General features: G+C 41.4%; 1 protein-coding gene across 1 annotated transcript; it reads right to left on the bottom strand.

Annotated features, from left to right (window-relative positions):
- Nucleotides 1-195: 195 nt before the first annotated feature.
- On the bottom strand, nt 196-12365 carry tfr1b (transferrin receptor 1b). The gene is made up of 19 exons (XM_053860957.1): nt 12254-12365; nt 8467-8515; nt 8211-8400; nt 7923-8142; nt 7430-7567; nt 6886-6970; nt 6096-6218; nt 5946-6041; nt 5733-5872; nt 5386-5549; nt 5190-5309; nt 4982-5067; nt 3496-3559; nt 3337-3404; nt 3197-3264; nt 2935-3025; nt 1974-2201; nt 1747-1896; nt 196-1666 (listed from the first exon to the last, which is right to left on the bottom strand). The coding sequence occupies exons 2-19, from the start codon at nt 8497-8499 to the stop codon at nt 1454-1456; spliced, it is 2277 nt and encodes a 758-aa protein (XP_053716932.1). The 5' UTR covers nt 8500-8515; nt 12254-12365; the 3' UTR covers nt 196-1453.
- Between the last annotated feature and the right edge of the window lie 599 nt (nt 12366-12964).

Below are 12964 nucleotides of genomic sequence, written 5' to 3'. Positions count from 1 at the left end.
TAATTAAATTAACTTTTATCTATGTACATTAGTCATTTTTTTTATTTAGATCAGGAGTCTTGAGAGTCAACTACACCTACTGCCAGGGCTCTGTGTGACAAGGGCTCCCAAACTTCTGAAATAACTTCATATTGTGGATGAGAAACTAAATACCTTTAATACACTTTGATTTGAAGTTTTCCTTCTAGATAAAAAGGAATCAATGCAGGACCAGTAAGTGCTGAGGGGGTTTTATTTTTAAGGGAACATGATCAGTGGAGTTCAGACCCAACAAGCACAACAGACAGCATGTTGTCAAAATCAAGATTTTCTCCATCAATGGATTTGGAAGAGAGACAGCTGCACGACTGCTCAGGAAAAGCAAATGTAGATCAAATTACAATTTGCACTCAAGTCATAATGGAATATTTTCATATGCATGGTTGAGCATACTTTTGCAGGTCTTGATAAATGACGTCAGCTGAACTTTACTTTATGTTCAAATGACACATTTTGAAAAGGAACATGGATGCGGAGAGATGTCTACATTGTATGTCAGTGACACAACCATGGTTTCTATGGGAACCTTGAGAAAGAGGAGCTGCTCCTGACACAAGCACAGTGCGATATCTTTTAAGTCAGTAACACGAGATGTGGAAGCAGGAGGACGACTGCAGATGCACAGTGTGACGACTAAACCTTCAAGGTCGAGCGGGCTGTAACAAATAAATACATCAAGTATAAAACTCTGGGAAACACTGTCCCCGATAAGTTGTTCCACTCTTCCAAGTGAAATATGAGAGGCACTGCTCCCGATAAATACACATATAAAACTGGACATATATGCAGAGAGAAAACATACGTGGATAAAGACAAGCATCCACGCGCATGCGCACGCACGCACACACACGCACACACGCACAAATACACCAACAGCCACACGCGGTAGATAAAAACTACCTTCATTACTCATCATTATGAGAAACACTGTTCTCGATAATGTATTAATTATGGAAGACACTGCTTCCGATAATGCGAATCATCAACTGCTCCATTGTACACTCTTATCTGCGGTTGATTTCATCTATAAATAAAGTCCAAAGTTTGGTCATCAGTTTAGCTGCTTTCTGTTGGACAAGGGAGTGTAGGAATATAAACATAAAAAGTAACCACTCTGTCTTCATTTAGTCAGTTGAGGAGCCGTTTGTCTAGCAGATACTGCCGAAGGATCCGACAGTATAACCGTCATAATTATGGAAGGCACTGCTTCCGATAATAAAAAACAAAAGAAAAATCAAGAGCAGCCGAGGCCACTGAGAGACGCACACCGAAGGGCTACAGTGGAGGGGGATTTTGGAGTAAACATAAAGTATCAGTAGTACTTCCAACAGATGTCGAACCTCCTTCTGCTTGTTTATCTATCAGACACACACACGGACGCACGCACGCACGCACACACAGGAGAAGCTGTGGTTTAGGCTGCGGTCTGGAGGTCCCAGACATTTCCCAACATGCCGTTGGTGCAGCCTTGCACGGTCCAGGTGGCGAGAGCTAGCTGCACGCGAAGCTCGTCCATATCGGTGGTCTCAGCGATGGATGACAAAGTGTGAGAGCCGCGCCCCAGTAGGATGTGCCGGAAGGGTGTGGTAAGGGGGGACACGTACGGAGACAGCAGGCCATGTTCGACCTACAGGGGGCAGACCAGTGATAAACAACCATTAAAGAGCTAGAGAGGACCAGAGCAGGCCTTCTTCAGCAGAGACGTACACGCATGATTCTGTCGTTGAGAATGCGGCAGGCCTCTGCATCGTTGAGGTCGGTGTTCTGGGTGTCGAGGATGAGGCCGCGGGTGGCCTGGCTGAAGGATGCTGCAGCGGTCGCCAGCCATGCCGGACTCACATTCTTTAGTTGTCCAGACTGTGGAGAGTAAAGAGGAAGTCACTAGGACGGTAAAAACAGAGCTGAAATGCTAAACTGGAAGTGAAACCACAGACCTGGGTGAGCTTCCTGATGCGCACGTAGACTTTGCGCACAGCTTGCGTCAAAATGTCACTGTATTGGTTTACGTCCAGGTTGACCAGGTGGTCGTGGGCCAAGCGAAGAGCCATCCGACCGGCAAACTGGGCCGCCAGGACGGTCAGGTCGCTGGTGCGTTGGTTGGTTTGAAAGTTGAGGTGATCCATGTTGTCCAGCTTGGTTCCATAGTATGGATACACCTCAGACTACAGACAAGAACAGAGGACTTCCATCAAAACAGGAGTTTCCAGAAGCTTTCAGAGCTCGTCAGAACCATGGAGCATCAACACATACAGCAAAACTTGCTGTGGAGCAGTGACAGGCACTTAAGTATCAACTTGGCCATGTACTGAAGATCACAGCAGAATAAATAGCCACAAGATATTGATGGAAGGACAATGACGTTTTTGTTTTGTTTTTTGGTTTTTTTTTTTAAGTATTTCTATTTAAAAATAAGTTATGACATAGACAATATATTTTATATTATATATAATTCTATTATATATCATACATATAGATCTAAAATAAAATTGTTAGAGGTTTAGAATAAAATAGATATTGTATAAAGTATAAAATGACTAAATCTAAGAACATCAAAATTCATAGTTTTCTCAGCTAACAATGCAATATGGGAACCCCAAAAATTACTACACTATACTACACTAATAATAATAGTGCATATTTGAAGAAAAATAATCAGAGGGAGGGAAACAAGGAATTTAATCTTTTTTAAATTAATAAATGGGAAAAGGATAAAACTGCACGTGTAAAGGCAAAACGTTCTAAATATTTTACATTTGCATGTTTGGTCCCATTAAAAAAACTATTTACACTCATTTTAGTAATGAGACAGTAATGTAATGTTAAATAAACACATGGTGGTGACAGATAACCAGATGAGATACTAACACTATGCAAAGTTTGGAGGTCATGACTCACGTTGGGAGAGATGAAGTGAAAAGAGATGGATGGAATGCCAGAGAAGGTCAGAAATGGATAGGAGGGGTCATCCAGCGACACTGGTCTGATTCTGTTTATGGAGAAACAAAGTCGCTTTAAAATCAAAAACACATAAACTCAGCAATATCAGCCTGCACGATAATGTGTCAAGAAACTGGTTTGCATTGATAAGAGGCCACATTAAAGCATACAACAGAAGATGTCAGTCAGTTTTAGTCTTCTCACACGGATCCTTACTTACACTCTGGACACCCAATCGGTTTGTCCCATCAACTGGTACAGACTTCCAGACCCAGTGGGGCTGTCCACCTGTGGGGACACGGCGCACAATTAAGCTACATATTCAAAAGGTCCACGATGGGTCAGCAGAAGTAATATTACCGTCTTCAAGGTCTTCTCTATGAGACCGTAGAGCAGGGGACTTGCAGATGCCATGAAACTCCCACGACCTTCGGAGAGAGGACGTTGTCAGCTGCCATTCACAGGATCAGTTGCCTTCGGCGTCAGTGTGTGTTTGTGTACACTGCATGTGGTACATACCCATGACCACCCCGTCCAAGTTGATGTAGCTGACCACTCTTTTGTCCAGCAAGGTCATGTAAGCCTGAACACACCACACAAATATTGACATGAAGTACTCAAGTGAGCATTTAAAAACACTCGTACTTAACTATTCTGAATGGAAGCCCTTGTTGCACTATAATGTATATAAAACAATTTATATAGGATGTATCAAGTGTCACATGAGCCTCACAGCACCAAAACTCACAATGTAGCATACATATACTTGAAAAATGAATGTTGGAGCACAGTTTATTCTCAATGTGGCTACATATCTGAGTGCTTTAGTTCCGGACTACAGAGTGCAGCGGAATATTAGCCACACCAACTAAATTTAAGAAGGAAAATAGTAAAATCGTACATAAGTTGCACTGGTCTATAAGTCACAGATGCAGTGGTGATGTCGGCTTAAAATGCATGGGGAGCACTTCTAAACTAGTTTAGAAAACGGGCTCCAGCAGGAGACTGACCCATGAAACGATGAACAAAGCAATGTCCTGAACTTGAATCAACTCCTCACATCTTTTATTCAAATTAAATCGCTCAAAATGTGTTATTTTCGCCCGTGTGACAGAAGTTCCAACACTACAGCCGGTCTCAGCTGCTGCTTCTCGACTCCGGTCCTCTAGGACAGTGATTTTCAACCACTGTGCCGCGGCACACTAGAGAGATCGTCAGGTGTGCCGTGAGAAATTATCCAATATCACTTTTTTTTTTTTAATTAACATTTATTAATAATTTTCTGCAAATATTATGTCACTGTCCAGTGTCCGTGCTGTAAAGGCTGGCAGAGTAATGTAATATTTGTCCGTGTGGCAACACGTAGCTGATTGCCTCGTTCCTCCAAGAGAATTAGTGATGCACCTGAGCTGTTGAAGAAGAGCTTCGTGTGTGTCTTTCTTCTATTGCTGCCAGGATATCGGCTTTGTGTTCATCTAAACAGGCCCAGGTTTCACACTGACTGAGTATAAATAAATGAAGAAATTATATTGTAATTAAATATACGGTACTATACAGAGTGTCATTTTGTAACATTTTTGGTTAGTGGTGTGCCACAAAACTTTTCCAATGTAAAAAATGTGCCGTGGCTCAAAAAAGGTTGAAAAACACTGCTCTAGGAGATCGGCTCTGTGGGTGGCACTGTGGACACGCGGACGAGAAGAGCGCATTTTGAGCGTTTTAAGGTCAATAAAACGCCCATGATTTTGATGTAATGAGGCTCAATATTTTGGCAGCATGACGCTCTTTAGCCTGTGGAAATCCATGTATTAGCCATATTTATTGTACAAGCCACGAGAAAAAATAGCGGCATATAGTGCAGAAATTACAGTACTTTAAAGTAAGGATACTTGTTTTATTTAAGAGCATTTTATAAGTCTTTAATTTTGGCATCCCACAAAGAGAATCTGAAATATCTATCAAACCATTTGACCCTTCTTTATTGTACTGCAAGTCAACCTCTCACCTCCAACCACTCGGTTGCACCAATGCTCCCATATTCTCCAGCACTCCAGCTTGCAAAGACGATGCTCCTTCTGAGTATCACTCCATCTGGATGAACACAGAATAAAAGCTGAGTTTCTTGAGGACATCAGTCAAAGGACTTGTGTCGGATCCTTCCAGGACAGTCTTCAGACCACATGTACACATCAGTTGAACAGAACGTCTGTCACCTGTCTCCACCATCTGCTGCACAGCCCTGGCCAGCTCCAGCAGCACCGAGGTCCCCACAGTGGCCTGGGTGTAGCCCCGGCCCCAAGCATCTCTCTGGGCTCCCAGAACAATATAGCGATCTGCAGGGCATAAGTACGGGAGAAGTTACCACCAGGTTGGGGGGGTCAGAAGCCACTGACAATAGAAGAAACTAACCAGGATCGATGTACCCCTTGATGACCCCAAACACGTTGTACAGCTCCCGGTTGACCAACACGTTGTTGACCTCGACGGTGATGTTCTTTGTTCCACCCAGACTGTAGGTCACGTCTGTGATGCCACCTCTGAAATCAGGGACTGAAGCTGGACCGCCGATTTTCCTGAGGTGGAAGAAAGGTTTCGATTTGGCAAACTAAAACTGATAAAATACTTGTGCCCTTTCCAGGTTTAGTTTGAGCTCAGACGGAGCTACATGATCATTTGACCTCAGATCCTTACTGTGCTGAAATTTGCAGCCATCTGGTCTGTTTCATAATATTGCCAACATCTGGGTGAGAACTCACTGCAGCAGAGTTTTAGCGATCTTCCCTGTGACACTCTGGACTGGGATCTTTGGGAGGCCGGAAGATTCTGTCGGCGGGAATTGGGTGTTGTTGAAGGACGGGAAGCCAGGAGTGTAGGGATCGCCGGAACCCAGGTGAACCTGGAGAAGGCATGAAGTGATCAGAAGTTGAATAAACTGCTAGCAACACCGGGACAAAAGTGTGTGCCGTTACATGTCCGAAAAGTTCAGTGTCCACTCTGTAGTCGTAATCCTTGGGGTCCGGGAAGATCAGGACGGCAGCCACTCCTCTGGCTTCTGCGTTCTTCACCTGAAGGAATCAGTTAGAACCAAACAACAATTGAAGAGGAGACCTCAAACTCACCTGCTCGGCAAACGTGATGCTTCCGGCTCTCAGCAGCAGAACAGTGTCCTTCAGCTCCACGTTGCTCTTTGTGAGGAGGTCCAGATCCTGTGGACGGCCGTAGCTGCCATAGACCAGCTTCCCCTGAGGACACAAACATGCCAATAGTCGCAACCTTCACTGACCAATAGTTAAAGAATGTTAAGAATGGTCAAACAGGTAAAATCTTCACTCCAGGACGAATAAAGGCCATCTTACTCTTATCTAATCTTAGATAAGCTTTGCAGTAAAACCAAATGATAAAAATGAAAATGATTAAAACAACAGTCTAAAAAAGTATATAACAATCAGTGAATGTTAACACATTTTAACAGTTATAACTTTCAATCATGAATTTATCGACAAAAGCCAAAACATGAAAATAAAGTTTGAGTTCATTCATTCATTCATTCAAAAAAGGTCAAATGTAAAACTTAACTGAAAAAGAAAAGGTTAAATAAACGTTCAAGGAAAACTCAAAAATCATGTTGAAATTATTACACAAAAACAACAAAAAATGCAAGTCGAAAGGCACAATTTACAAAATCAAAAAATAAACCGAAATTAATTAGAAAGCATGAATGTGATGAAAAATACATTTAGATGGTAAAGGGGCACAAATAAATGGCTTCATCAGATAAAAATCTCAACTGTCAAGATCCATCATTTTAACTGAAAAAGTGTTCAATAAAGCAGCTACAAAATTCATGTTAATAAAATACAGCACAAATAAAACAATATAATTATAATTTAATTGTAAAAATAAACACACCTGAACTTGTCCCGTCTTACTGTAGGCAAAATAGCCCTCTGGTTTATACACAGTGCCATCAAAAGTGACCAGATTGGGACGGTTCCTGCCACACAAAAAGACAGAATTAAAGCACTGTAATAGGTCTTCAATTACAACGCCACCTGGAGGTCAGCACAAGCAATGGCAGTATTTGAATCCTAACATTGCAAGTAATCTTTTTTCACTGCTGAAAACAATCTTTCAAGGTCACTTGTAAACATAGTATTTTGTGTTTCCTGACAAAGCCTTCATTGTTTAGACTGGTGCAACACGAACACACAACCTTCACACAGTATCAGGATGAAGACTGAAAGGGACAGGACATCACCGTATCCTTGACAACAACATTCACAGAGGAAATCCATTCGCATTAGAGTTAACTCAATGACCAAGACCAGCATTAAAATATATCTTTCACTAGGCTTTTCATCAACACATTGTTTAGGTTTAGGCAAAATGGTGAGTTAGAAACACAGCAAAAGAGCTGTGCGACTGACTGGAGAAGCTTCGACCCCCCACATACCTGTCTGGCGCCTGCAGCTGAACATAGTGACGGTCCGTCCACGGTTTCATTTGCAGTCTGTTGAACTCCTCGAAGATGCGTTGTGCCAGGCGGTTGTCGTCATCAGAGCCGGCAGATCGGTCGGGAACATCGTATTCGCTGCAGAGAAAAAACACAGCAGCTTGTCTCAGGCGTTTTGGGAGATGTTTTCATTACAAAACACAAAGATGTACTTTTGAAGTTGGCTCAGTTTTAAGATTATTGTTTCAATTATTGCCCTATTTAATTCTCTGCCTGATTACCTCAATGCATTTTTGTCGGTACCGTATCAGTACTGTACAGTATTACTGTTCTGAGTTGTGGGCCATGTTTAAATTGTTGGTGTTTGATTTTGTCTGCCTCCCCTGTGAGTTTGGAAGGATGGGTGTTGCATACGGGTGTCATACATAATCACGCCTTCAATATTTTGTTTTGGACAGATGGGCAGATCTTGGCTACACAAGAAAATACTTACTTCAAAGTCTTGGCAAAGTTCTTAGCACTGAGCTTCTGTGTGAACAGATCGGCAATCTTGGCCCAACTCATCGGAGGCTCCTCCACAGGTACCACTGGTTCTGGAACCATTTCACTCTTCTCGACCTCTGTAGTTGGCTTCCCCACTTCTGAGACCGACCCGCTGGACTCCGGTGCCACTTTGGTTTGTTTGCCATGAATCAAATACGCCATCAAGTACCCTGGAGGACACAGTAGTTCAACATTACAAACGTGATAGGTTCCTGTGCTCCTAAATGAGGCAACCTACCAAGAAAAAAGATCATCACCACGCCCAAACCACAGTAGAGAAGAGCACGCCGGTTAGAATGATCTGACTGCTGGCTTGGTGAATCACCAACATCCTCAGAACCGTCCTCCGTCATTTTGACCTCAATGTGTTCCTCGCCATCGTCCCCACCGGGCTTCCGAAAGAACTTGCTGTATCGGCGCCCTTTCATCTTGATAGGAAGAAAGAAGTTCAGTGAAGGCTGCTATCAAATAAGATGACAGTGAACCCAACTCACCATGTAGTCGAACCCAGACCTGATGCGATCCATCGAGTCTGTTATAAACCTGGAAGTAAGAGAGAGAAGAAAGTCAAAAAACCCACGGTCGGGGAGTGACTATGGAGTCAAACAGAGCTGCTATTCAGGACCGTGCCGTGAACAGAACCAGTGTGTGCCCACTTGCATTTAGGTGTGACTCACCCAAGAGAGGCACATTTTTATGAATGAATCCATGATACAGTTTTAATAGTAACAGTGATTCATGATCTGCAAATGGTAATAGAGGTTCTTTTTCACATGGGTGTATTAGAAGTCAGGTAGCGCTTAAACTTCCTCCCCAAACATCCAAACAAAGCTGCCCAAGACAGTAATGGAGCTCACATTTGAGGAGGAACAAGTCCCTGACGCTACTGTAGGTAAGCAGCATGGTTATGTTTTCGACAGCGCAGGTTTGTCGGCCTGCCTTGTGTTAAAAATAACTAGGCGCGTTATGGACGGATGTGGATGAAATTTTCAGGAAATATGGATGAGAGATTCAATTTTGGGAGGGATCATCGGGATCCAAGAATTCTTAAAGCATTTTTGGAATTTGTGCCAGACTTGGATCCAGGTAATTTCCTTTTTTTTTTTGGTGATTTCTCAGACAAAGAAAGAAAGAAGCACAGGGTAAGTTTTGGCATTTGTCGGACTGGTGCCAATACAATAACAACGCTGGTTTTTAACCACGAGAAATACATCTGGTGCCAATCAGCAGCTGTCCTCGTCCTGTCCTCATCTCTTCATATGTCCGGCCAGATGTGGGAATTCAATTCTGGATTATTCCATATTTTTCAGCGGTGACTCAACCACCATAATCATGTCCACTTCCATGATGCGTTTTCCATGTTTCCACATTTGATCACGGGAGAATGCAAGTTTAATAAAGATCAGTCTGAAGGCATGGTGGCTCATATTAAAGTGCTACACAACCCTGTTACATGTTGCAGAAATCCTGAAGCTATAGCCCCTTCTGAAAGCTTGGTACCTTGTTTTTTATTTTTTAAAGGAATTGATCCGTAATAGAGATGTGAATTCTGTTACTCCACGCTGTCTATGAAACAGCATAACAATAAAAAGTAATGAACATGAACTTGGCCAAGTCAATAGAGCAAGTCAATAGATGCAAACCAGAAACTAGTTTGGCAACAATTCAGCGGAAAAACCTGAAGGGCTTACTTAAAATGCTCGGTAAGACCTGTCACAAAATGCTCCATATGGAACCTTTATCAGAACACGCAAGGGCATATGTTGTCAGTCTACAATTATTGAAATAATTCAGTCATTTTAAGGAAGATTTTAAAGTGACATGGTGCATTAATAATTGCTTCAGATTTCAGAATTTTCATGCAACCAGAGTACTTAGATTAGATGTCCTTTATTAGTCCCACAGAAGGGAAATTCACCGTGTCACAGTGGCCAATAACAACATACAAAAGAAATTAAAGATGCACAACAAACATCAAAGGCAGCCACAAAACATCAGCATAAATAAAACACAAAGATAAAAAAAAAAAACCTCAAGACAAATAAATATGCAAAATATATAGACACAAAGTATAAGTAAAGAGAAAAATAATACATTAAAGATAATCTAAATTCTATAAATGATAAATTATATAAATAGATAAATAAACAAATGATTAACAATCAACAATGGACTTCAATATTCATCTCCACATGGTTCCAAAATCCAGCCAAAAACAAGATCAAGCCGACTGCTTCAGGAACTTCAGATTTCAATTCATGACAAACGAATGAATGAGGAAGCTTCTGTGTTTTTGTTCGCATGTCAACCCTCACTAAAACTCATCAAAAACATTACCCGATGTTGGAACTCTGATTTTAAATTAATTCTTTAAAGCATTTTTTAGTGACAAAATATGTGCAGGTTGAATGTAACAATGGAAACAATCTTGTAATTTCATTTGACTCCAATTTTTCAGCATTAGGTATTTTCAAAGTTCAGTGTTGCTAAGCTGTTGACTTGACTGTGTAAACTGACGTATAGTAGCACAATGGAATATACCTTTTGAGCATTAACAAGCCTCTTACCTTCAGCAACAGTACTGATATTCCTGAATTACTACAGATCCAATTACTGTCAGTAGCCAGTATGATTCCGGAATGCTCCGCAACTAAACTGTACTAGATCTTGACAAACGACAATCGCATCTTGTTAAACCGGTATCTTCCTTTAAATAGTAAAAGCCTCAAAAATGCTCAACACGTCATGACATTTGGCTATGTTTTGCATTTACACAAGACTTGTGGACACTGACAAACTTGATGAATGTTTCCACAACAGTTCATGGTCCTTGTTTGACTTTAAAAACCATGTCAGGTGCAGCTGAAGCTGGAGAAGGAGTGGCACTTCTAACTGCAGAGAGTGATGATGCAACATGAGCCGAGGCTTTCACTAGACTACAGAACGTCAGCGAGGAGGAAGAAGGATATTCTTTTAAAAAACAATTAGATCTTATCAGATGACAGGAACAGTGAGAAAGGAAGTCTACCTAGAGCCAGAATTGTCCTCAGTTAAAGAAAAACAGAATTTAATTAGGTACATATTGAGATTATTATATACAAAAAAAACAATCCAGTTTAGACAGAAATGGAATAATGTTATAGTCAATTCTTACCATCAGAAAAGAATCATGTCAGGACATCTAATCTGATGTAATCTGAGCACAACACTCTTGCTTCAATCAAAGCAGTACTCAAGCAAAACTCTTCAGAAGAACCCACATGGTTCTCTTCCTGAGGATCACAGCCAATTGCACCATCATCATCGGGCTCATCTCAGATGGAGATGAGTCGGCTTACAGGAGGGAGGACGAGCGGCTGGTGTCCTGGTGCAGCCACAACAACCTGGAGCTCAACGCTCAGAAGACAGTGGAGATGATCATGGACTTCAGGAGAGTAACAGCTCCTCCGTCCCCTCTCATGTTGGCTGGTTTACCTATTCCTATTGTAGACTCCTTCTGCTTCCTAGGAAGCACCATCACCGAGGACCTCAAATGGGAGCCGACCATCAGGTCCCTCATCAGGAAGGCCCAGCAGAGAATGTTCTTTCTAAGGCAGCTATAAAAACTACGACTGCTGACGAAGTTGCTGGTGGAGTCCATCCTCACCTCCTCTATCACTATCTGGTACAACAGCGCCACCTCTAGGGACAAGAGCAGGCTGCAGCCCATCGTACGTTCTGCTGAGAAGGTGATGTGTTGCATAAATAGAGAAATACTGAGATAATAGTTTATACTTTTCATACTTTTCAGTCCAGTGAAGTTATTTTTCACTAGCAATGTTACTCATAAACATCATTCTAGTTCAGACAGAAATGGAAAGCATCCTGTAATGAGTAAATATCGATCTATAATAACCATCAGAGCAGAAGTACAGGGCCCTGCTCCTGCAGAGGCTGCGATAAAAACGGGGGCTCCACATCACGAGACTCTTTAAAGACTATATCACTACATAAAGATCGTTTTTGTGAGGATTTAAAGAAGTATTAAGCTAATTGAGGGGGTGGCAATTGTAAGTCAAAAACACATGTAATCTCACTTAGGGTTTTTTTTTTTAAACCATCATTAATCCACAAGAGGAAGACGGTGTTTAAATCTATCGCAATAATTAGATATTAATCGAGCTAAACCTAGCTACCGTGACGTTTGTGTCAGGTCATCCTGTTCAGGCGGGAAACATTACACAGTGGATTCATTTGACAATGAAATGACTCAAGGTTATAAAATGATGAATGAAAACCGACCTTCTCGCAGCTAACCTTCTGTCTTCTGTCAAAGAACATGCGTCCGTGTCCTACTTCCGCCCGCCCGTCACTTAGCGCCGCTTATACCACTGTGCACGCCGCGCTTCCTGTTACGTCACTGTCCACTGTCCACTCGCACGTCATCACAGGGGTGGACTTAACTCGCAGAGGGCGCATTCTGGCGACCGTATTATTTTATTCATTTATTATACATTTTTTAATATATTTGATACATTCCAAATAACCAGGGCTGAAACATCCATGTATCAAGTTATCTTGGAGTCATGACAATAAAGAAACTCCGCCAACCGCCACATCTGTGACCATGGCAATAAATTTGATTCTGATTCTGATTCTGATCAAAACTGCTCTTTTAACATACATATGATATACAATTTATAACGTTTAGAGAATTTTTGTTTGCAAACTTTTTAAAAAACACCAGATTAATTATGAAAACACGTTTTTGTCTGTGTCTTTATATAATATAATATAATACCATTTAATAATGCTTAACAAATCAATTACGGGATTAATATCATTTTAAAATAACAACTGCGTATTTGTGTATCTGAATTTTTACGGAAAGCTTTGTTGCTTTTCTGACATTTCTCAATTTACTAAAACATTTATTCTGCTCACTTAATACAATAAAATCGGATCATCTTCAGAACTGTTTAAGCTCATCTTAAATAAACAAATTTGCTCTTT

The sequence above is a fragment of the Synchiropus splendidus genome, chromosome 3 (genome assembly GCF_027744825.2).
Source record: "Synchiropus splendidus isolate RoL2022-P1 chromosome 3, RoL_Sspl_1.0, whole genome shotgun sequence".
Lineage (NCBI taxonomy): Eukaryota > Metazoa > Chordata > Actinopteri > Syngnathiformes > Callionymidae > Synchiropus > Synchiropus splendidus.
Note: the sequence above shows the minus strand (reverse complement) of the source record. Positions and strands in the feature narration are given on the sequence as shown.

Coding starts and splice junctions, on each gene's coding strand:
- tfr1b (XM_053860957.1), bottom strand. CDS start 8,499: ATGGATCGCATCAGGTCTGGGTTCGACTACATG. Junction 5,873..5,945: donor ACACTGAACTTTTCGGACAT/GTAACGGCACAC, acceptor TGCCTTCTCCAG/GTTCACCTGGGTTCCGGCGA. Junction 5,068..5,189: donor GCAGCAGATGGTGGAGACAG/GTGACAGACGTT, acceptor GTGTTCATCCAG/ATGGAGTGATACTCAGAAGG.